Genomic DNA, 25,711 nt, shown 5'->3' with positions numbered 1-25,711 from the left:
GGCATCTACTTGAGCATTTTTCCAAGTCATCTAATTTCGGTTGCTGGGCAGTAGAAGTAGACTCAAAGGCCTGTATTTGAGCCCTAAGTGGTGCAGCTGGGTTTTCCAAGTCAAAAACACAGGTCTCCACTGGTTTAGTGCCTTCTCATAGGTTTTGTACATCCACCCACAGAAAACTAAAATCTGACTGTAGAACATCTATTTTTGCTGTAAGCACTCATCTGCACTAGGTTGTAGCCTTGATAATGTCCATAATAGTTGGACTGGCTACTGGAGACAGAGACACGTAGACCAGCAATTCTATCAGTCCAAAACTATTAGGGCACTAGTCCCTCGCAGTAGGTACTTCAAGGTCGGCCAAGCAAACTGAAATTTTTCTAGATCCTAGTAATAGGATCCAGAAAAATTGGGGCAGAGACCCTACTCACAAAAATATAAGGGGAGGTGGAATAGTAGAGTTGTCAACAGGAGTCCTCCTCAATTCTAGACAAGAAATTAAACATGTCCTAGCAAGCTAGAACATTTGTATTCACATACCTGGTATAAATGTTTTTGTTTATGCATTTGGTATCTGCCTTTTTATCTTGTAGGCATCCACCGTAGAGCTGAAAAATCTTTGGGTTTCTCAAATTCGCAAAGTTTTGACTGGTCAGCTTGAGGCATGCAGAGGTAATGTCATTTTATGCATGTGTATATGGATAAAACAAGTGTGTGGCCATTACATCTGGCTTAAAAGGGTTCTGCAATTGGAAATGCTATATGAACACTCACGGCAAGACACCGCGCATACGCCTGCGCGCTAAAACAGGCAGGCAAGGATTCTGCATTTCCTGCTAAGCATTGAACGCTACGCCACAAGTGACGTAGTACACACTGCCCTGCAGGAAGCAGATTGTAGCGAATGGACACTAGATCACAGCAAATAAAAGATTTGGGTGGCTTGCAGTGACTGGAGGAGCCAGGGGAAGATCGGTGAGGTGAAGATCTGGTAAGAAGGCTGCCTGGGGAGGAATAGGTAAGTATAGAATTTTTCTTTCTAATGACAGAACCCTTTTAAGTACACTATACATTTTTGGAAATAGGGTGTCTCAAAAGTGTGGAAACACCCTTATAGAATGAAAACGGTTTGACAGACTTTGATCCAATGTTGCATACAAGCTGCGAAGGAAGAGGAAAACTGTTAGGCCCAATGTCCACAGGCAAATTTGAATTGCGGAATCCACACAAGCCACCTGTGCGGACTATCCACAATTCAAGCCGCCCATAGGGAGACAGGGGTGTCCGCAGCTTAATTAAAGCATGCGGATTTGTTTTGCGTACCTTCTGTCTCGTCAAACAAAATGCAGCATGCTCCATCTTGCTGTGGTTCCCACACGGGCAGCTTACATTGAAGTCAATGGAAGCCGTCCGATCCGCGGCCCGCCTGCAGCTGATACTGCAGATGGGCCACGGATCCCACGGGAAAGCAGAAGGTTTAAATATAAAAAAACTTTACAGTGCATCTCTGACGGCAAGCTATGAGGATCATGCACAGTACAACGAACCCAGAAGTAGTGAGGTCCGCACTGATGGCGCAGCCTGCAAGACACAGGTCGGCAGGGCTCACTGGAATCCGACCTGCACTAGGACATGAGGCCTTAGGCTATGTCACCAACATCATGGCCACTTTAACCCCTTAAGGACCAGGTTGTTTTGTACCTTAAGGACCAGACACTTTTTAGGGATTTTACCCATGTGGCGGTTTTACTGCTCCATTTTTTTTCCTTTAGCTACCAAAATTATTTTTGCTGCGTTTTTTTTTCTGTGACATATAGGACTATTTTTTTAATATCTTTTTCACTGACTTTTTTTTTCGTTTTATTGGGGGTAAAATGCTAAAAAAAAAATGATTTTTTTAACATTTATAGTTTTTTTAAAAAATTATTTTTATATTTACACTAAAATAAAGTATGGGAATGGGTTCCTCTATTTGTTTCAGATGTTTTGATATATAGTATGTATGGTTTTGGTTTACAGGGCGCATACGGCGACGGTTTTTGTTGGCGTCTGCTTTGTGTTATTCTCTTTCTTATGTATGTATTGTTGTTTTATTCTGTTGTTTTGTTTTACTTATTTATGTAATTGTGCTTATTACTATCTATGTCCCCCATGATGTCATGTAAGACCTCTGGGGGACATTCAGCTCTGCATAGCAGGGAATCCCGGGAGGTCACATGACCCCCCCCCCCCAGAAATGTCAGTAGTGACGAACCGGCTCCGCTCTGCGCATGCGCCAGCTGGGCAGCAGCCGGCACATCACAGAGAAGAGGAGACACCAGAAGCAGGTGAGCTGCAGGTCTCTGCAGGGGCACGGGTCCGCATCCCGCTACGAGAATTCTCGCAGCGGGATCCGAACTGGCCGTCTGCAGGCGGCCATAATACTGTGGAATATATTGATATACAATATTCCTTGTTTATTACACACATAGTATGTTATTATTCTTTTAATACCAGATGTGTACATAAAAAATCCTAACTGCCAATTTAATGTGTTTTATAGAGGCAAGCCAGTTACATCAGAGGATAACAGAGAGCGTCTATCATGCTCCTATGAATTCATGTATTAGCAGGTAAGATAATTGCCACATCAAAGCCTTCTTATACAGCTTGAAGTTACTTAAAGTATTCCAATAAAATGGAAAGAGTTCTTAAACGTTTTCTGCTACATCAAGTTTTCTAACTTTCCTGATGTTGCTAGAGAAGGCCCTATGTTCTTTGCCCTTCCCCCTACTCTATCTAAATCTTAACTCCATTTGCCGTACCACCATAATTATGCAACTTAAGCATTTTTTAGTAAGTCACAGAAAATATCAGTGCTGATTAAATTGGTTAATCTACAACTAAAACATAACTTTTATTAAAGTAATCTATAAAATACAAGCATTTCATTAGAGTAATGATTAAAAAATCATCCATCCTAATTGGAGAACCTATCCTGAAAAGGGCAACCTGACCATTTTCTTGCCCTTATTGTAGTACTAAATATAAAAATTGTAGGTGAAGTTTTGGACATTAGAGGGGGCTTTCAGGATGTCGGATATTAAGCAAGAGGCCGTGTGTGTTCCCATGCGGACAAATCGCGGCTGTGTGCATAGGATTGCGTTTTGCAATGCAATCCTATGCAGGCGGGCACCGGCGGAAATTCTGCGGGAAATCCCGCTGCAGAATTTCTGCCCGTGTGCAGGGGGCCTTACTTACAGTAACACTGATTAGTGAATGTTTTCTTACCCCAACCTTTGTTCACAGTTTCCTTGGTAGAAACAATGCTTTTCCTCCGTCCTGCTGATCTGTCACCCATAAGGACGAATGATTTTAATGTCTGAATTCTATCTGAGCTTTAGGCCTCTTTTACACGGGCTACAAAATTAGGGCGCTTTCACACGGCAGTTTTTACGTTCAGTATTTTGTGAGCCAAAAAGCAGGAGTGGAGAGAAAGCATAATGGAAAGATTTGCATGTCTTCTGTATTTGCCACCCTGAAACAGTTGTATGTACATGAAGTCTGGCTTTGCTTTTAATTCCTGGTTATTGTTACAAGGCTTGTATAAAAAGTCTGACTTTGGCTTGAAGGAATGCTGCCTTCCAGTAGGTGGCACTGTGGAGGTTTCATTCCATCTCCCTTATTTGCATTTTAATTTTTTTTATCTTTACAGGCGCACGCCTGTAAAACACGGACATGTGAACACACCATAGGAAATGCAGTGGTTGTAATAGACGAGTGTTTTTGTGCGCGCTTATGGACGTACATAAACACACTTGTGTGAATCCACCCCAAGTATGGTGGTTTGAGTGCTGCTTGACATTATGCTAAATGGTGCAAGACTAATAGGTTGCCTTTTAAAGATCAACCACATAAATGGTGGTCTTCAAAGAGCTGTTTTAATTCAGAGATTTAAATCAGCAATAGCCCATGCAATCCACAAAGAAAGAGATTGCAAAGAGCCTGAAGGCTTAGTTGTTTGGGAGTTAGCTGCAAAGAGACAAAATTTATATCCCCCCTCCATAAAATGTGTCTCAAAGGGAGCCTTTAAGCAGTCTTTTTTTTCCATATAGGGTCATTCCATGTCAGTTCAACCAACGCTTCCAGTCGACCATCTCAGATTTCAATGAAACTTTGCACAAAGATAGACCCTGACCCTAAACTAAGATAGCCAGAATATTAGGCTTCAAAGTGCTTTGGTTCACGAGCTACAGGTCTTTATCTATCTTGTGGTTACAGCGCGCAACCTGAAAAAAGTGGCGATTTCAATCTATTGCCAAGCCAGTTCCAATGACTCTAGAGCAATGAAACTTCACACACTGGGAGAACTTTTGGTGCTGAATCCAGCTAAGCTACTCAGACTGCCACTCTTACCATCATTCTGCCACCATTGCATGTCAAAGTAGCTGAAAAATTCTATCGCGCAAAATAAAACTCATATTTTAAGCAGTAATAACTCATAATCAATGCAATCCAACTCAGCTATGAATTTATCAATGTGTACTCCATAGAAATGTTTCTCATTATTCACATTATGGACCCAAATAACAGAGTATAGATCCGCGCCACCACACAGAATTCCGAAATAGCAAATGGGGGTTTTTTATTCACCTGGTGCAAAAGCGGGATCCCCACGTATGGGAAGATGACCCGCTTGCACCAATGATCCCCGTTCGCCTGTAAAACTATAGATGTTCCTTTGTGCAGGATCCCAAAAAAATCCTCAGTCAAAAGAGATGCAGCAGTAGGAAAAGCCCCAGTGGGTTGTTTCATTATGAACCCAAAAGGATGCATAGCTCTTAAGATACAATGAGTCAAAAATGGCAAAAAACATTTTTATGCAAATTTTTACCTTTTTTCAGAGGCAAAAATCGGAATGTACTCCATTTTTTTTAATTTTTCCTCTATTTGAAAGAGAATTTTTTGCTCTACAAGATTTGATGTTTTTCATTTTGTTCCCAGACCTTCTAGATGGGAAATTTTTGTTTTGCGTTTTGTCATTAAGCTGCTTCATAGGATCTGTTGATCAGCCGGCATGCTACAGCTTGACATGGCATCCAGCAGTTGCGCTTCCTTTCTGCTCATTTTTCACTTCATCTTTGCTGGTGCACAATCAGTCACTTGTAAACTATAGTTATTTATTACAATGACAGACCTTCTAGATGGGAAAATATCAATGTCTGTGAAAGTCCTATGTACTCGTGGAAATCAAATAATAAAATAAGTGTAAGTTTTGCATGGATGTATAATTAGTTTAGAAATCATAAGAAGGTAAATTATTTTTGGAATGAGACTACTTTTTGTGCTCAAGAAACTTATGTGATCGAAAATTGCATGGCGAGTTCAGGTGAGCCACAAGGTTTGGCCTAAGATGGTCAGAAGATCATTGAGTGTTGCATAATGATTGTGGTATATTACAGTGATCACTGGGCTTATTTAGCACTCTATCCATATTGGATACTAAGATTATCTAAGGCTAGCATTTGTGTAATAAATAACTATAACTGAAAGGTAAAAATTTGCATAAAAATGTTTTTTGCCATTTTTGACTTATTGTATCTTAAGAGCTATGCATCCTTTTGGGTCCATAATGTGAATAATGAGAACCATTTCTATGGAGTACACATTGATAAATTCAGAGCTGAGTTGGATTGCATTGATTATGAGTTATTACTGCTTAAAATATGAGTTTTATTTTGCGCGATAGAATTTTTCAGCTACTTTGACATGCAATGGTGGCAGAATGATGATAAGAGTGGCAGTCTGAGTAGCTTAGCTGGATTCAGCACCAAAAGTTCTCCTAGTGTGTGAAGTTTCATTGCTCTAGAGCAGTGTTTCTTAACTCTAGTCCTCAGGACCCCCCAACAGGTCATGTTTTCAGGATCTCCTATAGTAAGAACACCTGTGGCAATGTCTGAGGCGCTGACAATAATTACATCACCTGTGCAATACTGAGGAAATCCTGAAAACCTGACCTGTTGGGGGGTCCTGAGGACTGGAGTTGAGAAACACTGCTCTAGAGTCATTGGAACTTGCTTGGCAATGGATTGAAATCGCCACTTTTTTCAGGTTGCGCGCTGTAATCACAAGACAACCCCCTAGATAAAGACCTGTAGCTCGTGAACCAAAGCACTTTGAAGCCTAATATTTTGGCTATCTTAGTTTAGGGTCAGGTTCTATCTTTGTGCAAAGTTTCATTGAAATCTGAGATGGTCGACTGGGAGCGTTGGTTGAACTGACATGGAATGACCCTATAAATAAAAAACACTGGCGTAATTATAGGGGATGCAGGGATGCAGTTGCACCTGGGCCCAGGAGCCTTAGGGGGCCCATAAGGCTTCTCTTCTCCATATAGGGAGCCCAGTACTATAAATAAAGCATTATAGTTGGGGGCCCTGTTACAGGTTTTGCATTGGGGCCTGGAGCTTCATGTTACACATTTGCGTTAAGGAATTAAAAGACGTTGGAGGGCCCCAAGATAAACCTTTGCACCCAGGCCCATGAGTCTTTAGCTACGCCCCTGATATTAACAACGTCATAAATATGAAGCATCCATCTTTCCAGCACTGTTTAGAATCAGAGACTGGTAGAGTTGGAAGGGACCTCCAGGGTCATCTGGTCCAACCCCCTATGGCGAAAATCATACCTGAGTTTTGGATCTTTGAAAATCTTTCGCAAGGCATGACCAAGTGGACCAGATTATTTCCATTAGCTCCATATAAATCCGGAAATTTTCCCCTGCTAGCCTTCTCCGACATGAATGACGCCTAATACTGCAGCCTGAGCTCAGATGCTGGTACACATGCAGATAACCTCTGTGATTCTGCCCACTGTAGGCATAGTTTATCAGAGCATGCACCGGTATCCGAGCTCAGGGTGCAGGTGCGGGATTTCTGAGAAATGCGTGGATGACGTAGCAGGTCCAGCCTGCCCAGCGCACCACTCTGCATCATTTAGATGCCGCACGGGAGATTTTCAAAGTTCCAAAACTCGGCTATGCTTTTGGCCACGGTCATAACACACACAGTATTAGAAAGTAGGATGCTTCATTCTTCTAACACTGTTATTAGTTCAAATATATGAGGGAAAAACTGCGGACAGGCTCCCTTTAAGGGGTCAATGACAGATGAGGCAGAGGCTGATGTAACTGATCACTGCTCTCCATACTATACAGAAACCGAACAGATGGATTGGTAGATGAGATCAGGGAGAAGATAACTTTGCATACTGCTGATTGGAAACATAAGGCAATTCCAAATCTTGTAGACAGTGCTCAGAGAGCTTATTAAATTCTTCAGAAAAAGAAAGAAGAAAATTGGGAAAAAAAGCAACAACCATTAAATATTCAAATTGAACATAAATATAGAAAAAAGGAACTTTTCCTAATTGGAATAAATTATAGCTAATTTGACAAAAAAACTTAGTTATGGGTGACAGGTCAGCAGGAAGGAGGAAAGGTATTCTTTCCTGCAAGGAACTTGGGATACAAAGACATTCACCAATTGTTACAACAAGAAATTGGTTTCATAAGGAGACTACATGTTTGTCTACATGCTGACATTAGCACATATTCAGAATATACTAGGGCTATGGATCTAAAAATAAGGACACAATGACCACCATATTATGTCTATATAGGATAAAGTAAGATTAACGTTGCTACACTATACTATATGAAATTCAATAACATGACAGGACATCATAATAAAGCATGTTAGGCCTCCCCCACCCAGATGTTTTTTTCTGTGATTAGTGTGACACTTTCAGCACCATGCTAATCATGGTATAACACTCACACTGCTTTCAATGGTAGCTGCTCAGACAGACGCTCGATCGCAGTGCTTTTCAGCGCCACGATTTTCGAGTGGAGTCTGTTCTATTTTTGGGCATTTAGCGCTCATCAATGATATGGAGTGCTAAAAGCCAGCGTCGGCCACAGCATCGCAGCAAGACCTATGTGAGGGAAACCTTACTAAGAATTACATTTATTATTGTGTAATAGACAATCATAACAAAAAAGGAAAAAAACACCTACAATATGAAAACAATTAAAATATTACACACAGGTGGGAAATAACTGAGAGGACATATGTATACATGCAAATATATAGCTGGTGATGCTCAAAAAATACACATATAAATAAAAAATAAATCTTGTTATTTGTATGGCGCCAACTTATTCCGCAGTGCTTTTAGGTAATTTTTATTTATTACCCCCCAGTAAGCTGGGTACTGAAGGATGGAAGGCTGAGTCAACCTTGAGCCGGCTGCCTGACCTGAGCGGGGATTGAACTTGCAATCTTCATACAGATACTATATCAGGAAATAACTAATTTCTAGCATACTGCCATTCAGGCTTCCAACAGTAACATGAGAGCCTGCAAGACATATATGTAACATACCTTCATTATACACCATGCCACTCAGAATCCCACCATACTGATGTTCAGCTCCCATAGCTCTCCCATGGACACCACACCATAATAACCTGGGCTGCCATGCAACACCGCACCATGTGAACAGGCCTTTAGACCTTACCTGTCCATAAATTCCCAGAAATGGTCTGAGAACCAAGTTGGCAGTTGCCACTTTTGCATTCTTCTCCTGATTAAAAACACCTTTGCCGAATGGTTGGAGTGCGATTTCTAAAAAATTACTGTTGATTTCTCTTTTAAATTGTCTAAAAAAAAAATTATTGCAAAAATAAAAAAAATATACATTTTTTGTTCTGTTTCATTGTAAAAGGTCAAATAAAACTTCACTAAACAATCAAAACAAAGCAGAATCAGCCAGCAATAACAACAAGAACAGAAAATCAAGTCCAGCTGGCAGACAATCTAAAGGTAAGAGTTTCCAGATGGTGTCACTTGAACTCAAGAGAAACCAATTTAAAAAGTCCATGACCATTATTCACCCTTCGCTTTATTTGGCCTTTTATGCATAAAAATTCAAATGCACTATACACTGTTTGGCCTGTTTATTAGAGACACCTGACCTTTCATGATTAGTTCTTTCCTGTATGAAAATCAGATGCATGATCACTAGAGAGCAGCGTAAAATCAAGTGAGCAAGTTTTGGTTCTCCTCGGATCAGTTTCAGTGTGAATCTACATTAAAATGGGAAAATCAAGTGATATGAACAACTTCAAATAGTTATTCTTATCAGTGCTAGCCCGATTGGGAAGGGAAATTCAAAAACTGCCAACTATGTACTGTTTGTTCATGCAACAATGCCAAGAGTATATCAAGAATGCTGTGATTGAGGAAAAACATCCAGCGAAAGGGGATCCTATGGATGTAAACAACTTGTCGACAAACAGAGGATGTCAAAGGAATGGTCTGATAAACAGGTGGTGCACAAAAATGCTGGTGCTCCGACTAACGTGTCAAAATGCCCAAATTCCTCAACACCAATGGGATGTAACAGCAGAAGACCAGTTCGAGTACCATTGCTGTGTAAAAGAGAACCAGAAAGGCAAGACTCCAGTAGGCAAAGGAAGGCAAAAATTGGATCACTGAGCAGTGGATAAACATTGCCTACGAGATGAATCCATATTTATGTTAGGTGCTGATGGAGGGGGTCAGAATTTGTAACAAGCGGCATGAATTAATGCACCCTTCCTGTCAGCTCATCAGAATATCTGAGCACCTCCATGTAATTTGCAGCAACTACAAGAAGCTGTCAGTTCGCAAGGGCCAATGTTTCCGAAGAGCGATTTCAACACCAAGTATAATCTATGCCACAACAAATTTCTGCGGTTCTGAAGACCAAATGAGGTCACATGCCACTAGATCAGGTGTCTTTAATAAAGTGGCTATGTACTGTACCGCACATTGTTGTATAGTGTAGTGGAAATTATTAGAGAGCTCTTTTAGTTGTGCACTGCACAAAGCAATTTGTAGAAAGTGAAACTAATGGATTAAGATCAAAGGGATCATTTAAAAGAGACTGTAAACATGAAAGTTGTGAAATAAACAGGAAGGTTGCTTTGAACCAAGGTGGAAGCTGGCAGGACAGCGATTCATGGTCCTATGAGAACAGTTTTCTATTTTTTTTTTTTTAACCCAGTCCTGGACAAACAAAGATGGCCGCACTTCCTCTTTGACTACCTGAAGAACACTGTGCATTACTATGCATCATTAGTCTAAGACATTACACAGACTACTTTAATTGGCCAGCACTGACCAGTCAGAGCAGAATGTATTGTCATAGACTAACAAGGCGTAGCAATGCACACTGTGGATCAGGTAGTCAAAGAAGCATTGTAGCCATCTTTGTTTCTCCAGGACCAGAGGGTCGCTTTAAATAGAATTATACATTAAATGTAAAGTCAACATTTAGTTCTTTTTATTTCTGTAAAATAAATCCAGTCATTTTACCAAAGGTTAATTATATAATCTAGTGCAAAAGGTCTTACATTTTAAAGAATGGTGCAGGTTTAAGGTTTCATTTCACAATACTTCAGTAGACCTTTCATGAGAGTACAACTTTTAGGTACAGACCTATATGATGAATATACATATATTTTTTTTAATTCCTTATTTTAGACATGTGCTGCATATTCAGTGAATAAGACCTTTTGAGACTAATAATTAAATTGCGCATGGTAGGGCAAATTGTTTTCTAAGGGTATACTCCTCCATAAAGGATGACAAATGGCTAAATCAAAGTATCGAATTGATCAGAAAAGTTATCATCAGTCTCATGAGATTTTCTATCCATCATCCCATTAGTTCAAAGCATTAGTATTTCCATCACTAAAGTCGTTGGGAGAACATTGGTTTCTATATCTGTCATCGTGAGCATTGCAACCAATGGGATAACGGATTGGAGAATTTGATGTAATCTCTGACAATGTCATTTAATCCGTCTTCCCTTTTACTTCAGTTTAAGATATACAGAGGAGATGATGAATCCTGTGATAGATGTTATTTCTGCCATTGCTGATAACAACTGATGTATTTATTAATCACATTGAAAGCAAAGTGTTCTATTTTTTTTTTTACTTTTGTTACCAAATATATTTTGCTGAAAGAAAATGACAATAGGAATGGATGGGGAAAACTGCAGGGTGTGAAATGGTCACATTTTTATCTTTTAGCATGTTTACTCCAGGTGAGATATGATGTGTGAGTTAGAGTTTTTAATTTTTGCAAAGAAATACTGAAAAGTTCATTGCAACATGCAGAGATTACAAGAAAAAAACACCAAAAATGCTCTATAACCTATTCAAAAATAACTTTTTTGAGGGTAAAAATTGAACATTCCTTTAAGGCTTCTCTGACTACATGATACTCACTGTGCATTAATATGCATCATTAGACTAAAACGAAAAAGGTTTGGTACTGTGTTAGCCAGTAGAGCAAAATGTGATTGTTCCCAGCAAGAGAAGCCAAGTAATCTTGTAGATATGATACCTTTTAATGGCTAACAAAAACACATGATGTTATAGCCTTCTTCAGGCAGCATGGTTTCATTAGCCTAAAACACTACATGCTGCCCTGACTGGCCTGCGCTGCTCTTGTGGGCAGCACTGGTCAATCATAGCAGGTGTAGTGTCTAAGGGTCCATTTAGACAGGATGAATGTCAGGCAAACGATGCCCAACACTCGTCCCTGTGTGTCCTCGCTCCCGTGCTCCTGCACGGGAGCTAGTATCACTGTCTCGCTCACAGAGCAGCCAGCAGGCAAGCGGGGCAGTGCAGGAGATTTCTCTTGCCTCGCTCCCCCGCCCCTCTCCATTGACTTAACATAGCAGCTGTTTGGTACTGAACGGCCGCTATTTACACTGAACAATGAGTGATCTGCTCATCGTCCATCAATTATGCCGCATAAACGATGGACAATGAGCTGATCGCTCAGTGCAAATAGCAGCTGTTCATCACTGAAAGGACACTATGTTAAGTCAATTGAGAGGGGCGGGGAAGCACGAGGATTGAAATCTCCTCCAGCCACCTCGCTGTGAGCCAGCGATACTAGCGCCCATGTAGTATCACGACAGCGAGTATGTGCAGGGACGAGTGTCGAGCATCTTTGCCCGACATTCGTCCCCTCTGAAAGGGCCTTTAGACTAATGATTAGAGATAAGCGAGCATACTCACTAAGGCAAACTACTTGAGCGAGTAGTGCCTTACTCGAGTACCTGCCCACTCGTCTCTAAAGATTCGGCTGCCGGCGCGGGTGAGCTGGGAGTTGCGAGCGGGGGGGGGGGGGGGAGTGAGAGAGAGATCTCCCCTTCGTTCCTCCCCGTTCTTCCCCGCCAGCAGCCGAATCTTTAGAGACGAGTGGGCAGGTACTCGAATAAGGCACTATTCGCTCGAGTAGTTTGCCTTAGCGAGTATGCTTGCTCATCTTTACTAATGATGCATATTAATGCACAGTGTACATCAGGAATTCTGGTGTGGCCATCTTTGTTTGTCCAGGACCACAGAATCTTTTTTAAATAAAAACAACCATAATTATGCCATTGTTTTTGGGGTTTTGTTTTTATGGCATGTCCGGTGCAGTAAAAAGGGCATGGTCACATTATTATGCAGGTCAATGTGATTTATGGCAATACCAATTAAATTTTTTTCCTGCTTTTCTCCTTCTACAAAATAAACCTTTTATTTTTTTAAAAATTGCCTTTTGGCGCCATACTCACTCTGAGACCCTTTTTTTTGTCATACAGGGAACTCGAACTCGTGATTGTCTGATCGCTTGTACAACGTACTGCAATACGTTTGTATTTTAAACACCAACAAATTGGAGTCATAAGCCACCATATATTAAGAAAACAGTATACTTTATTAATCCTCCCAATTAAAAACATCAATTTAAAATGAGGCGTCAGTATAATCCAATAGCAGTCATTGGTAATGGAAACATGTAGATAACATGCTGTGTGGAGATGTCCAGAGTTCCAACATGTAAAACAACATCCAGTAAAGTGAAGAATTCTGTATATGTCCACAAACTATATAAGCCATTTCCTTAATTTCCTATTTATTGTACACACCCATAGAGAGGACATCTTGTAGCACAAAGTGTTGTGTAAGTGCTACAGTAATTCATTTCAGTAAAGCCACTAGCACAAAATGTACCAATGGCTAATACAGTAAAAACATGGGTCATAATAAATAACTGGAGTTCTCACCCATAGCAAAGTGCAATTGCCAGTACTTTTACTAACAGCCTATTAAGCCATGCCACAAGTATAGCTTAATAGGCTGAAATGCATGGCAGGCTTAGGAGCCTACAGTTTGCCCCAGGGTGCCATGGTAGCCCGTCGGCACCCCATGACCACATTGCAAAGAGACTGATAGAGGCCAGGAGGAAGCCTTTACTTCAGCCAGCTTCCTATACTGCAGTCAAATAGACCATGACGTCTAAGCAACTAAACAGCAGCAATCATAGCTACCTCCAATCATCGTCCTTGCAGTTGGCTGTCAGCTATACAAAAATAGTTGACAGCAACCAGGTATGGAGCCGACTCCACTCCCATGCCTACCCAAGCCCCCATTGTGCAATGTACAAAGTACAGGTAAATCATAGGTCATAAAGGGGTTAAGAATCTTTCCTACCAGGATTATGTTGAAAAATCAAATGGCTGTATGAATGATCAGTCACAATTTAAGATTGTTCGTAAGTCCCATTTGTTTACATTTTTGTTGGCGGCACATTCCCTGTTTACTTGAGGGGATATGCTGATGACTATAAATAATTTTTAGGTCTACCTAAAAGATGTTGTCAACTACAGAAAAACGGATTATCTACTGCGATTTCATCGCTTGTCATATATAGATTGGGCAATTATGGGAACCATTGTTCATACAAATGATCATCCAACCAATAATTGTCCCATGTAAAGGGCCCTATTGTCATCTCGTTTTTTACTGGGTCTGGGTCAATGCTAAAAAAGGTCAACAGTGACCAATTTTTAGTTGAATTTTTTATTGCAGTGCAGATTAAAAAATGAATTTGAAATGTTATGGGGATGTTATTCTTATAAAGTCGAGTACACGCAATAAATTCATGACTACAATGTGAAAATTATTTTTGCATTTGGCAAACTTCAGTTATTCCTATCTGATTTATTCTACTGTGTTCAATTTGGGGCACCAATTAAAAAGGGACATCAGGGAGCTAGAGAAAGAAGGAACTAAATTAATATGAGGTATGAGAAATCTCAGTTAGGAGCTAAAGGTAATTTTTAATATATTCACTCTTGTGAAGAGAGGGAATATCAGGGATTTGATACCCTTACATACTGTAAATCTATTAATTGTACTTTTCAAAATTTTGTGAAAGCTTATGAACCCCACAGAGAACGCAAGTTCAATTTTTATAGTTTAAAGAAAAGAGAGGGGGAGATGAAGAGAGAAGTGCACTTTTTTGGGTGTAGTGTTGAAATTAGATTAAACTCAACAGAAGTGTTCCTACATGATTATGTTGTACATACTTTGGCGCAACGCAAAGCAGAAAATAGAAGCATGTGAGCTTAAAGCTACATAGTCCACACAGTAACCCTCCATGAGCTTCCATTCATAGGCAATACCATAGACCTCAAAGACAACTTTAAATTAGTGCTGCTCATGTGCCTCAACAGAGGAAGTGATACCGTAGTAGTAGTATGTTCAATGGATAATTCTTTATTAGAAATCACATGTTCTAGCTTCAGTTTGGAGTCATAGATGTGATCACTTATTGTATCACTAGGCGGGTACAGAATTATTTAGTGCCAGCTATGTGATCTGATGCATTGGTACCCAATGCATCAGATCAAAGCAAATATCAGCTGTACGTAAAAATGGCGGCCGATATATGCTCGTGTGAAAGAGCCCTTTGTTTGTAATAATCAATTAATCCTTACTATACAAGAGCACACATTGATTTTGGGGTTATGCAGAACTGTAAAGAGAAATACAAGTACGTTGATACTAGTTTACATATTAGCCACTTATGGATACCACTAGAGATGAGCGAGCGGGGGGGGGGGAGAGAGAGAGAGATCTCTCTCACTCTCTCCTCCGCTATCCCCCGCTGCCCCCCCCCCCCCCTCCGAGCACGCTCGGACAAGAATGCAGTTACTCGAGAAGAGTGGAGCTCGCTCAAGTAACTGACTTATCTGAGCGTGCTCGCTCATCTCTAGATACCACTGGTTTATAGCAGGGGTCCCCAACTCCAGTCCTCAGGGACCACCAACAGGTCATGTTTTCAGGATATCCTATGGTAAGAACACCTGTGGCAATGTCTGAGGCACTGAGAATAATTACATCACCTGTGTAATACTGAGGAAATCCTGAAAACATGACCTGTTGGCGGTCCCTGAGGACTGGAGTTGGGGAACACTGGTTTATAGGATAAAATGGGCGTGAAAGACTTTCTTTAAATTCTGTATTTTATGGCTTGAACTAGATTAGCCGTTCTTCATTATGTTCCTGCCAACTCACACTATATGTTTGTTACCAATCTCTATATCATACAAAACTGATGTAGGTTCCAGTCTGAGGCTGAAATGCATTGTGATTTTTAATAAACAGTCATCCATTTCACACATCATCGCTATAATGCCTCTGTTGGGATCCATAAACAGCAGCGATTCAACATGATGCTTTTGATCTATCACATTTTCCTCCTGTTTAACATATATCCTTCAAAATTAATACGGACATTTGAAAAATTGTTCTCCTAGCTATAATTATTACTTTCCCCATGTTTTATTATTTTATATTATATTCCACCACTATTATATTCCGCAGCAAAGTACAGAGACTGATATATAAGCAAATATATAAATCCCCTCCGAAGAGGGTACTCACTATCTGATTTCCCTATATCAGATACACACACACATGAGTCAGTATCATGGGAAGCCAATTAACCTAGCAGTAAGTTTTTGAGGTGTGGAGTACCTAGAAGAAACCCAAGGATATACTAAGTCAGTACTACAAGGCAATGGCATGCTATTGTGCTTTCCTATGCTTTTATATAAGGTCTAGAACTCAGAGGTGCTTCTATTGGTTTATTCCATTTGATGTATTTCAATGAGATTTGAATCGAGTTAATAACTAATTTACTAAATTTGATTCGTTATAACAGCAGTTTTTAATGTACATTATACGGTTTCTAACAGTTCAGCCATTTTTGGTACTTAACTTTTGATGGAAATTTTCTACACGAAGTGAGGCCCAGCCATCACCATCCAACCTTTCCCTTGTGTGCTTGCTGGTTATCCTAACTAACCTCACTCCCCTCCAGCTTTACTGCTTTCCCTCTCCCTCTTTCCTAGCTGATAATCCTGCCAGTCATAACCTTGAGCGCTCAGCGCTAGCTAGAAAAAGGTTCACATTGCAGGGCCTTTCGAACCGCAGAGCTCCACCCAAAGGTAACCTGAGCATTTGCACTCTGTGGTGTCTTGTCCTCCATGAGCTCATGAACTTGCTCCATCAGCATTCACTTTTCATCTGTTTGTCTTACCATTGTTGATAACCATTATACTGCATGCATGTTTGCAAGTGTGTTTATGACTCTACACTTATCCACAGTAATGTGTTCCTATAGCTGTATAGGACAAAGTATGAGCTCTATAAAGGTTGTACTTAGTGGTCCTCACCCAGCTTCTGTTACCTGACCAGGACACAACATAATTTAAAAAAACTGCAAAGAATCTGAAAAAAGCCTTCACATAATGATGTTTCAAGAACATGTATTTTCATGTATCTTTTGCTTTAGGGAAATGCCTTTCAATCAACAGCCTTACAAGCCATTCCAGATATGTTAATGTTCACAGCTGAAGACAAGAAGTTTCTCAACTATCTAGATTGCACTAGTAAATTAGAAAATTAGTAGAGAAAAGTACACAGAGCCCAAGGTGGTGTAGAGTGTAGCAGAGACATTATACCATAGTTACCAGTTGGGTTTGTTTTTCAGAACTACAACAGATTAGAGATGAGCGAGCATGCTCGTTTAGGACAATTACTCGATTGAGCATCACTTTTTTCGAGTAACTGCCTACTTGGGCGAAAAGATTCGGGGGGTGCCGGGGTGGAGAGCAAGTTGTAGCAGGGGGGAACAGGATGGGGGGGCTCTCTCACTCCCCCCCCCCCCCCACTCCCCCGCACCGCCCGATTAGGCAGTTACTCGAAAAAAGCGATGCTCAATCGAGTAATTGCTCTAAACGAGCACGTTCGCTCATCTCTACAACAGATATATCTATATCCATAAATACTGTCCTCCTGATTTAGCTTCTTCTGTCTGTCTAAATATTAAAAGGGAAAATCTATTGATGTTTTTGGAAAAGTTTAGCATTACTCCAGTCCTGTTAGAAGTGCCCCAAACTATTTGAATATAGTTTTCATATTAAAATGTGACGGTAGTTGACAGAAAAAATATCGTAAATACTTGATCTTATCCATGTACAATGTGCTGCCCTTTTAATCTTTTTGCACGTGGTTATAAGATCAGTATGTTAACACAAATAACCATTAACTTTAATCAACACTTTTTATATTGTTTTTAGCTCTACAATTATGTGCTGAGCTTTGCTATTTTTGGATTCAGACCACCAAATGCTCTACATAGACACAGTTTTAAAAGGTACCATGTTTCCCTGAAATTAAGATCTACCCCAAAAATAAGCCCTAGCATGATTTTTCAGGATTTTTTAGGATGCAGTATGATTTTTTCAGGTTTTTGGTGGTTGCGTGAAATATCAGCTGTACTATAAACATAAGCCCTAATTACAGTTAATAAAAAAAGTTACCGTATATACTCGAGTATTAGCCGACCCGAGTATAAGCCGAGTCAATATGTTTTAGCACAAAAAACTGGTAAAACCTATTGACTTGGGTATAAGCCTAGCTAGACTCGAGTATATACTAGGTAAAAAAAACCCCGCAATACTCACCTGCCAGCCGGCGTCTGTGTCCCCGGCGCGATGGTCTCCCCGGCGGTGTGGCAAGCTGCTTCAGACTTCTCCCCGCTCTCATCTCTCTGCTCTGTTTTCAATTTCCCCGCTGTCAGCACTGTGTAAGTAAGCGCTGTGATTGGATCGAGCACCAGCCAATCACAGCCGGCGCTCGATAAACCAATCACAGCCATTCAGTGAGGTCATTCACTGAATGGCTGTGAATGATCGAGCGCCGGCTGTGATTGGCTGGCGCTCAATCCAATCACAGCGCTTACCTACACAGCGCTGATGGCGGAAGAATTCAAAGCTGAGCAGGAAGATGACAGCAGGGAGAATTCTCAAGCAGCTTGCCGTACTGCCGGGGGAGACCATTGCATCGGGGACACAGACGCAGGCTGGCAGGTGAGTATTGTGGGTTTTTTTTTTTTACCTCACTCGAGTATAAGCCGAGGGGGGCTTTTTCAGCATTAAAAAATGTGCTGAAAAACTAGGCTTATACTCGAGCATATATGGTAATTTAAATAGTGTCCAGGCAGCTATACATGTAAAAAAAGAACATCTGTTGGAGCAAAAATGAATATAAGACCCTGTCTTATTTTCAGGGAAACAGGGTAATATGGTTGCTGTTTGCAGCCACCAGTAGAATGAGGCACAGGAGGGGAGTCGGGCTGTTTCTGTGTATGTCTGAAGAATGTGGGGCTTTTATCTTGAGACATTCCTGTGTCTCTTGGATATGAAGCAATCTCTCAATTCAGTACCCTTCCATTTCGTTATTAATTGGATTCATTCAGCCAGGGGTTGCCGTTTTTATGCACCCTAAACAGAATAGGAAAATGGACCCCCCTAGTGTTAATATTTCAGAGTACATTGAGCTCCTGTGCATCCTTTAGTAGTGGCTGTAGGCAGACTGCATGTAATCTTTTTGGAGCGCTGTAATATATAGTATGAACTAGGCAACCAATGCTGTCACCAATATTGCTTTACTTTTTGTACTGTAAAACTTGTATGATGCCAACCTAGCTAAAGACAATGCCAATATATGGCCTAACAAAAGGTAGTATTAATAAACAGCAATGAAGTTGCTGCCCACAAAGGGATGTACCAAAAACGGTGACAAAGCAACTATAAAGGCGATACTATATAACATATCTAAATGCATGAATGGGACAAGCATGTAGGCAAGAAAGATAAAACATTTTAACTGTATGTATTGAGACATAAAGAGACCATCAAGTGATATATTATGAAAATAAATCTAAACTAGGGAAATATGACAGTCACAACTATAAAATTGAAAAGTCTGTAAGCAATAACCAGTAGAATTACCCCTTGAGGACAAGATTTTATAAAATTTATTTCCAGCACCCATAACTTTTTATCTCAGTGTTTGACATAGCCGAGGGTTTATTTTTGTTTGCAGGATGCATTGTACTCTTATGTAGGTGCCATGTTTTTGTACATACACATTTAGTATTTCATTTATGTTCATTTTTACTTTGGCAAAAATGCAGAGAAAAAGCAATTCTGCAGCAGTTCTTGTCTACATATTTCTACGGCATGCATCAGGTTGTAAATGATATTTTTTTTTGCATTACTTTTTTACTTGTTTTTAATCCTTTAGAGTAGTTTTTCAGTTTGATTTTTTAACTATAATGTATTGGCATATACTGTATCTACTGTATATGCCAGTATATTAGTCTGTGTAGTAATATTACAAATGCAGCTGTCAGGGCACACTGACGTATGCCTTAATTATAGGGAATGTGGCCAAACAGCCCTGGGGTCTTTCATTGGACCCTTGGTTGTCTGTTTATGCAAAGTATGGGCCTTTTTCTCATATCAGAGGTTCCCTGATATTTGGTTCTGCTGGCATCAAGGCATCCCGGATGTGAGTGCCGATGCTAGGAGAATGAGCAGTGATACTGCAGCTTCTGATTGGCTACAGTTGTCACCTGACTTCTAGTAACCTCAGCTATAACAACAGACACTATGACCACACTGGGGCCACAGCGCTGGATCTTGGCGGTGGAAGAGGGGTAAGTACTGCACAGTTTGTAGTTTTAATAGACTGAGCACTATTAAAGAGATGTAGTCTGGTAATCTGAGAAACTATTTAAACAATAGGCCATTTTACGATGATACATTGCTTTTAAGTTTAGAGAACAATTACTTTCTCACACAAGTACAGCTGTCTTTGGCTAACATTTTTATTCTACAATAAGTGAAGTAAGCATCCTATGTATTTCCATGCTGTTATAAAGAAATAAAGTATTCTGACATAAACTTGCCAGACCTACTGTAAGCTACAAGGACAAGCTTCTCTCATACCTCCACTTAGAAGTTGTTGTCCCATGACAGTTTAGCAATAACCAAATTGTTCGGCCCTTTCCAGGATGGCGTTGCCTTGAGTAACATCATTGTCTCTCACATTCTCACTGCTAACAGATATTCTGCATGGCTGCCCTTGTTACTAGAATATTTTTGGATCTTTTTAACTGCATGGTTATTTCCTTTATTTTAACAATTCTTGCTATACATCTGTGTCCATTAGAGTCAGAATCTAAGGAGAAAGAAGTTACTCGCCGCTTTTCATTAGCTTCTTCTATCAGTTCAACAGCTATTAAGGTTCCTGCTCGCACAAAAGGTAGTGAACTTATACATCTGCATCCATTCTAATATCTGCATATATTTCTCTTTCGTATAGTGCATGCACATCCTACAATGGCTTCCTGTTTTTTATGTGTCATAGTATTAAAAGTGATTAGTAAAATCTGTGTAGCTGCAGTTCAGTGAATGGACAATAGTTAATCATTGACAGGAACGTCCTTCCATGTACACGGATACTAATATCTACCTTTAAGAGTGTATAGTATACAAACAAGGTAGTGTATAAATACGTAGAGTCATTTGCCATCTGGCATTTCTGAGCTAGAGTCTCAGTACTGCGCTATGATTGACTAAACTGCAGTATAATTTGGCCAATCAGAGATATAGCCCTAGTAGAATAAAGTATTGTACAGAATACAATCTAGGTGAATATTACCTTATAGTTATATACAATAGTATAATATTACCTTATACTTATATACTACTTATACGGAATACAACCTAGGTGAATATTACCTTATACTTTGTAAAGTTAGTAATAGCTTTTCTATAAAAAAAAATTAAAACCTAAATCTATACATATTTAGTTTTTCACTCTAAAAGTCTAATATATTTTCATGTTTTAAAAGTCCATTAACCCCTTTAGTGGCACGCCCAGAAAATCTCCAGGGTTTGCTGCACTGACCATGCAGTTAAACCCTGGAAGATTTCCGTGGACAGCTCTACTGCTGAAATGCTGGCCAGGACACACAGTTATTTTGCCACTGTACACGTTTGCCACTTTGAATTACCTCAGGAAAATCCCACGGGCTTGCTGCGCTGATATGGTAATAATAAACCTGCCACTGAAGGGCATAATCCTCAGCCAGGCGTCTCCCAAGTCTTGGTCAAAACATCAGACAAAGAAAAACTAATTTGCATTGTATTGTAATACCTATAATATATAGGTTAATTACCTTTTAGATTGTAGAAAATGATTCCTGTAAATGAGAAATGTAGAAAACCCAAATATCTGATTTAGAGTAGCAACAGTCCTCATATATAAAATAGTCTTTCAGAGTCAACATTTTATGGCTTATATCCAGGAGAATTGTTAGTTATTTGTATTATTTTCTGCACTTTTCCGTGCTTTCTGTATAGATTTCAGGCCAGATATGTAGCTGCACAGATGCACAGTGTAGAACAAAATCTTAAGAATACTATTTTCAATATGGCAAAAGAGTCAAGCTGATTTCTGAAGTGAAAAGACCTTCTTATCATCACAAATTGTCTTATCTCTTCAACCCTAGTCCAAACCATCATATTTATGATCTCATCAATAAATTCAAGTACATTTTGCTAGCATACATTTGCTAAACATATATTCCTAAATGATTACCAGGTCGTATGTGTTAAATTTCACCTGTTGGAATTCCTGACATCAGTATAGTAGAAGTCTATGGCACTCCATATAGTAATATGATGCATACATCACAAAATGTATTGAGCACTTCAGATTGGTAAGTCATGATAATCAGTAAGATCACAGGGTTAGTAGTAAAGTCAAGAAATTGACACTAACCCAATATTTAAGAATAAGGCCTTAGTCAGACGGGCGTTTTTTGCCGCGATTTGCAGATGCGCATGCGTCCGGCGATTTTATAAAACCATTGCTTTGCAATGGTATCGGACACATGAGCGCTTTTTATGCGCTCGTCCGATAAATTATAGAACAGAAATCGCAGATCGCACCTATCTGCGATCTGCGATTCCTGTTCTCTTCTGTATATGCGCTCAATGGGGCCGGCGGCAGCAGCGCCGACCCCATTGAGAACATATAGAAGACAAATCATTCTTCTCTTCCACAGCTGTAACAGCTGTGGCAGAGAAAAACGATGTTTGCCCATTGAATTCAATGGAGCCGGCAGTACAGCCGCCTCCATTGAAAGCAATGGGCTGCCGGCGAGTGCAGGATGAATTGTCGGGAAGGGCTTAAATATATAAGCCCTTCCCTGCAATTCATCCAGAAAAGTGTTAAAATAAAAAAATATACATACTCACCTGCTCCCGGCAGCCGGAGTTCCGTGCGGCCGTACTGCAGTGGGTGTGAAGGGGGTGTGAGTCAGACCTGTCCCCTGATTGGCTCAGCGCTGAGCCAATCAGGGGGCAGGTCTGACTCACACCCCCTTCACACCCACTGCAGGCCGGCCGCACGGAACTCCGGCTGCCGGGAGCAGGTAAGTATATATATATATTCTTTATTTTAACACTTTTCTGGATGAATTGCAGGGTAGGGCTTATATATTTAAGCCCTTCCCGACAATTCATCCCACACTCGCCCGCAGTGCATTGCTTTCAATGGAGCGGGTTGTATTGCCGCTCCATTGAATGCAATGCGCTGGACAGCTCCGGCCCGTTTCTAATGAAACGCGGCTAGGAGCAGATTTTCGGGCGATTTTCGGGCACCGGTCACGCGATTTGCGGATGCGCATCCGTCATGCGATCCGCAAATCGCGCGAAAAAACGCCCGTCTGACTAAGGCCTAACAATGCAAAAAAAAAATTAAGCTAAATTCAAGATCGAAATTAAGACTATTATGAGGCCAACAGTGCTAACACACATTTACATTGTTCAGATACCACTGACCAAGGTCCATACGGGCTAAAATTTCTGGCCATTGCTATCTCTATGATTTTGCTGCTAACCCTGGGATCTTACTAAATATCTTCATTTAGTATTATATTGAGTGTCTGGTAGACTGAATTATTGAACCTTAACTAGCTTTTCTACAGGCACCCTTGCAATCTATAACACAAAGTATTAATCACATTGTTGTTGGCTTTCCTGACATGTCTGTTTTAGTAAACACTTAAACTCTCCATGAGTTACCAATTCTGGAATATCTTTTCTTAAAATTCTGTGTTGTTCCTCTGCAATTTTTCCTGGAATTGTATGAATAAATTGACATCTGAGTCTTACCATTCCCCTTGTCATTGGGATGTCCCCCTACACACTCTGACATTGCCCAAATTAGTTTGAGATTATATAGGGACATGTCTTATTGACAAGAATAATGGTAACACCCAGTTGTCAATTTAATCATCTAAGGAAGAAATAACACAGGAATGCCAAAATGCATTTACTGATAAATGTAAAGTTATGCACTTGAGCAGAGGAAATGCATGTCATCATCACACGCTAAATGGGAAATCAGTGGGCAAACAGACAGGGAAAAGGACTTGGGGATTTTAGTTAACTGTAAGTTTAACTGTAGCAACCAGTGTCAGGCAGCTGCTGCCAAGGCAAATAGGATATTGGGGTGCATCAAAAGAGGTCTAGGGGCACATGACGAGACTATTGTTCTTCCTCTTTACAAGTCACTGGTCAGACCATACATGGAATATTTGGAGCTTAGGCTGGTACAAAGGTGGGCAAATAAAGTAATAAATGGAATGGGTGGATACAATACCCAGAGAGGTTATCAAAGTTGGGATCACTTAGGTCGCTCCACAGACGTCTTTTTTCTAAACTAACAACTATGTATAAATATATCAGGGGACAATACAGAGATCTCTCCCATAATGTATTTATACCCAGGACTGTGACTGTAACAAGAGGGCATCCTCTGTGTGTAAAGAAAAAAAGATTTCTACACCGACACAGAAGGGGGTTCTATACTATAAAGGTCACTGAGACTGTGGAACTCTCTGCCTAAGGACATGGTGATGGGGAATTCAGTAAAAGAGTGTAAGAGGGGTCTGGACGTCTTTCTTGAGCATTACAATATTACATGTTATAGTCACTGATTACTTCAGAAGGGGCGTGATCACCCAAGGATTATTCACCAAATTGGAGACAGGAAGCAATTTTTTCCCTTAAATGCTTTTTTTTTTGCCTTCCTCTGGATCAACATTGGGGGGTAATAGGCTGAACCAGATGGACATGTGTTTTTTTTCGGCCTTACATACTATGATACCATACTCCAGAATTGTCATGGGGAATATTTACTAAAGAAAACATGTTAGAGGGACTGACTGATTAAGTCATGTAAAAGTTATCCAACTTCAATGCTAGCAATGTATGATGTATTTCTGTACGAGATGAAAGATTAAAAAGAAATGCAGCAATGCTTACAGTACGACTGATTGGTATTTTGCTTTCATTTTAACCCATGTTATTTACACAAAAGTTGCACTCAACTATATTCTACAATTTCCACATTTGTAAACTTAATAGGTCCACTTGGTCCAGATGTTAAGGCTAAAAGACATGAAATTAAGAGTGACCCAACACCACTGGGTCTTGAAGGTATATGTGCTGCATGCATGTGTGGTTTCATGTTTTCTGTCTTGTACAGAGTATGTGGTATGTTTGCTTGTTTTTCTCTTTTTTTGCACAATACATCATACTGTGACCATAAAAAGACAGTAAACAATTATTTATTACTATGTTGCCCATATCAAGATTTCGCTTGTAATTTCTTATGTTTGGCACGTTGAGAAAAGAAAGTAGTGCGGTGATTGATTGTTATTGATTAGGTTCTGAAATGATCCCAGGCAGGGGGCTACACTCTCTTTAAAGGAAACTCAATGCATATGGTTGTTTAGCTCTCTAGTGAAAACTCCACAACCAGCATTGCTTGAAGGGGGTGGCTCATGGCCCCCATGCACATTAGAATTTAGTTGCCCAAACACACCGATGTGGCCACACGACTTTCTAGTGTGTATGGAGGCGGATCAACTCTCTTCTGACAGGTGATCTCTGAGAGGTAAGCTGCTAGAGCTTAACTCTGTAAATACACGAACCTTCAGCTGGGCCGAACGTTTATATATGAGCAAGCCAGTGGAAACAGCTGTCGGATGAATGATAGTTTGGCAACCATTTGTTGAATTTAGTTAACAACTGAAAGGAGAAGTAAATAACAATGCTTAAAAATACATGTGTGGCTATGTTCTTGTTGTGGGGCATATGATTTGTGTATATGCATAAAGAGAAGTCACAGCAGCACTACCACGCTTTACCACTTCAGTGGGAAGTCACAGTGTGTTGCAGAGCTTCACCAAAAAAAAGGAACCAGACTCCAATGATTCCAGTTAGTCCGTGTACGCAAATTAAGGAACTAGTGAGCAGCAACGAGAGCGTTTTCAATAAAAGTGCATCCGCCTGATGCCTCTTTATTTACTCCATAGCACACAGACAACGTTTCAGCCCACGCAGG

The 25,711-nt window shown here is 40.2% G+C and overlaps 1 protein-coding gene across 1 annotated transcript in view; it reads left to right on the top strand.

Moving 5' to 3' along the window:
- The window catches only part of MCF2L2 (MCF.2 cell line derived transforming sequence-like 2), a 275,394-nt gene that overhangs the window by 230,411 nt on the left and 19,272 nt on the right, over positions 1–25,711 (top strand). Inside the window, exons 25-30 of the mRNA XM_066605412.1 lie at positions 591–669; positions 2,540–2,609; positions 8,764–8,861; positions 16,288–16,383; positions 20,459–20,551; positions 24,730–24,801. Of these exons, the coding sequence (XP_066461509.1) occupies positions 591–669; positions 2,540–2,609; positions 8,764–8,861; positions 16,288–16,383; positions 20,459–20,551; positions 24,730–24,801 (508 nt within the window). The remainder of the gene's footprint in view (positions 1–590; positions 670–2,539; positions 2,610–8,763; positions 8,862–16,287; positions 16,384–20,458; positions 20,552–24,729; positions 24,802–25,711) is intronic.

The sequence above is a fragment of the Eleutherodactylus coqui genome, chromosome 1 (genome assembly GCF_035609145.1).
Source record: "Eleutherodactylus coqui strain aEleCoq1 chromosome 1, aEleCoq1.hap1, whole genome shotgun sequence".
NCBI classification, from domain to species: Eukaryota; Metazoa; Chordata; class Amphibia; order Anura; family Eleutherodactylidae; genus Eleutherodactylus; species Eleutherodactylus coqui.
Note: the sequence above shows the minus strand (reverse complement) of the source record. Positions and strands in the feature narration are given on the sequence as shown.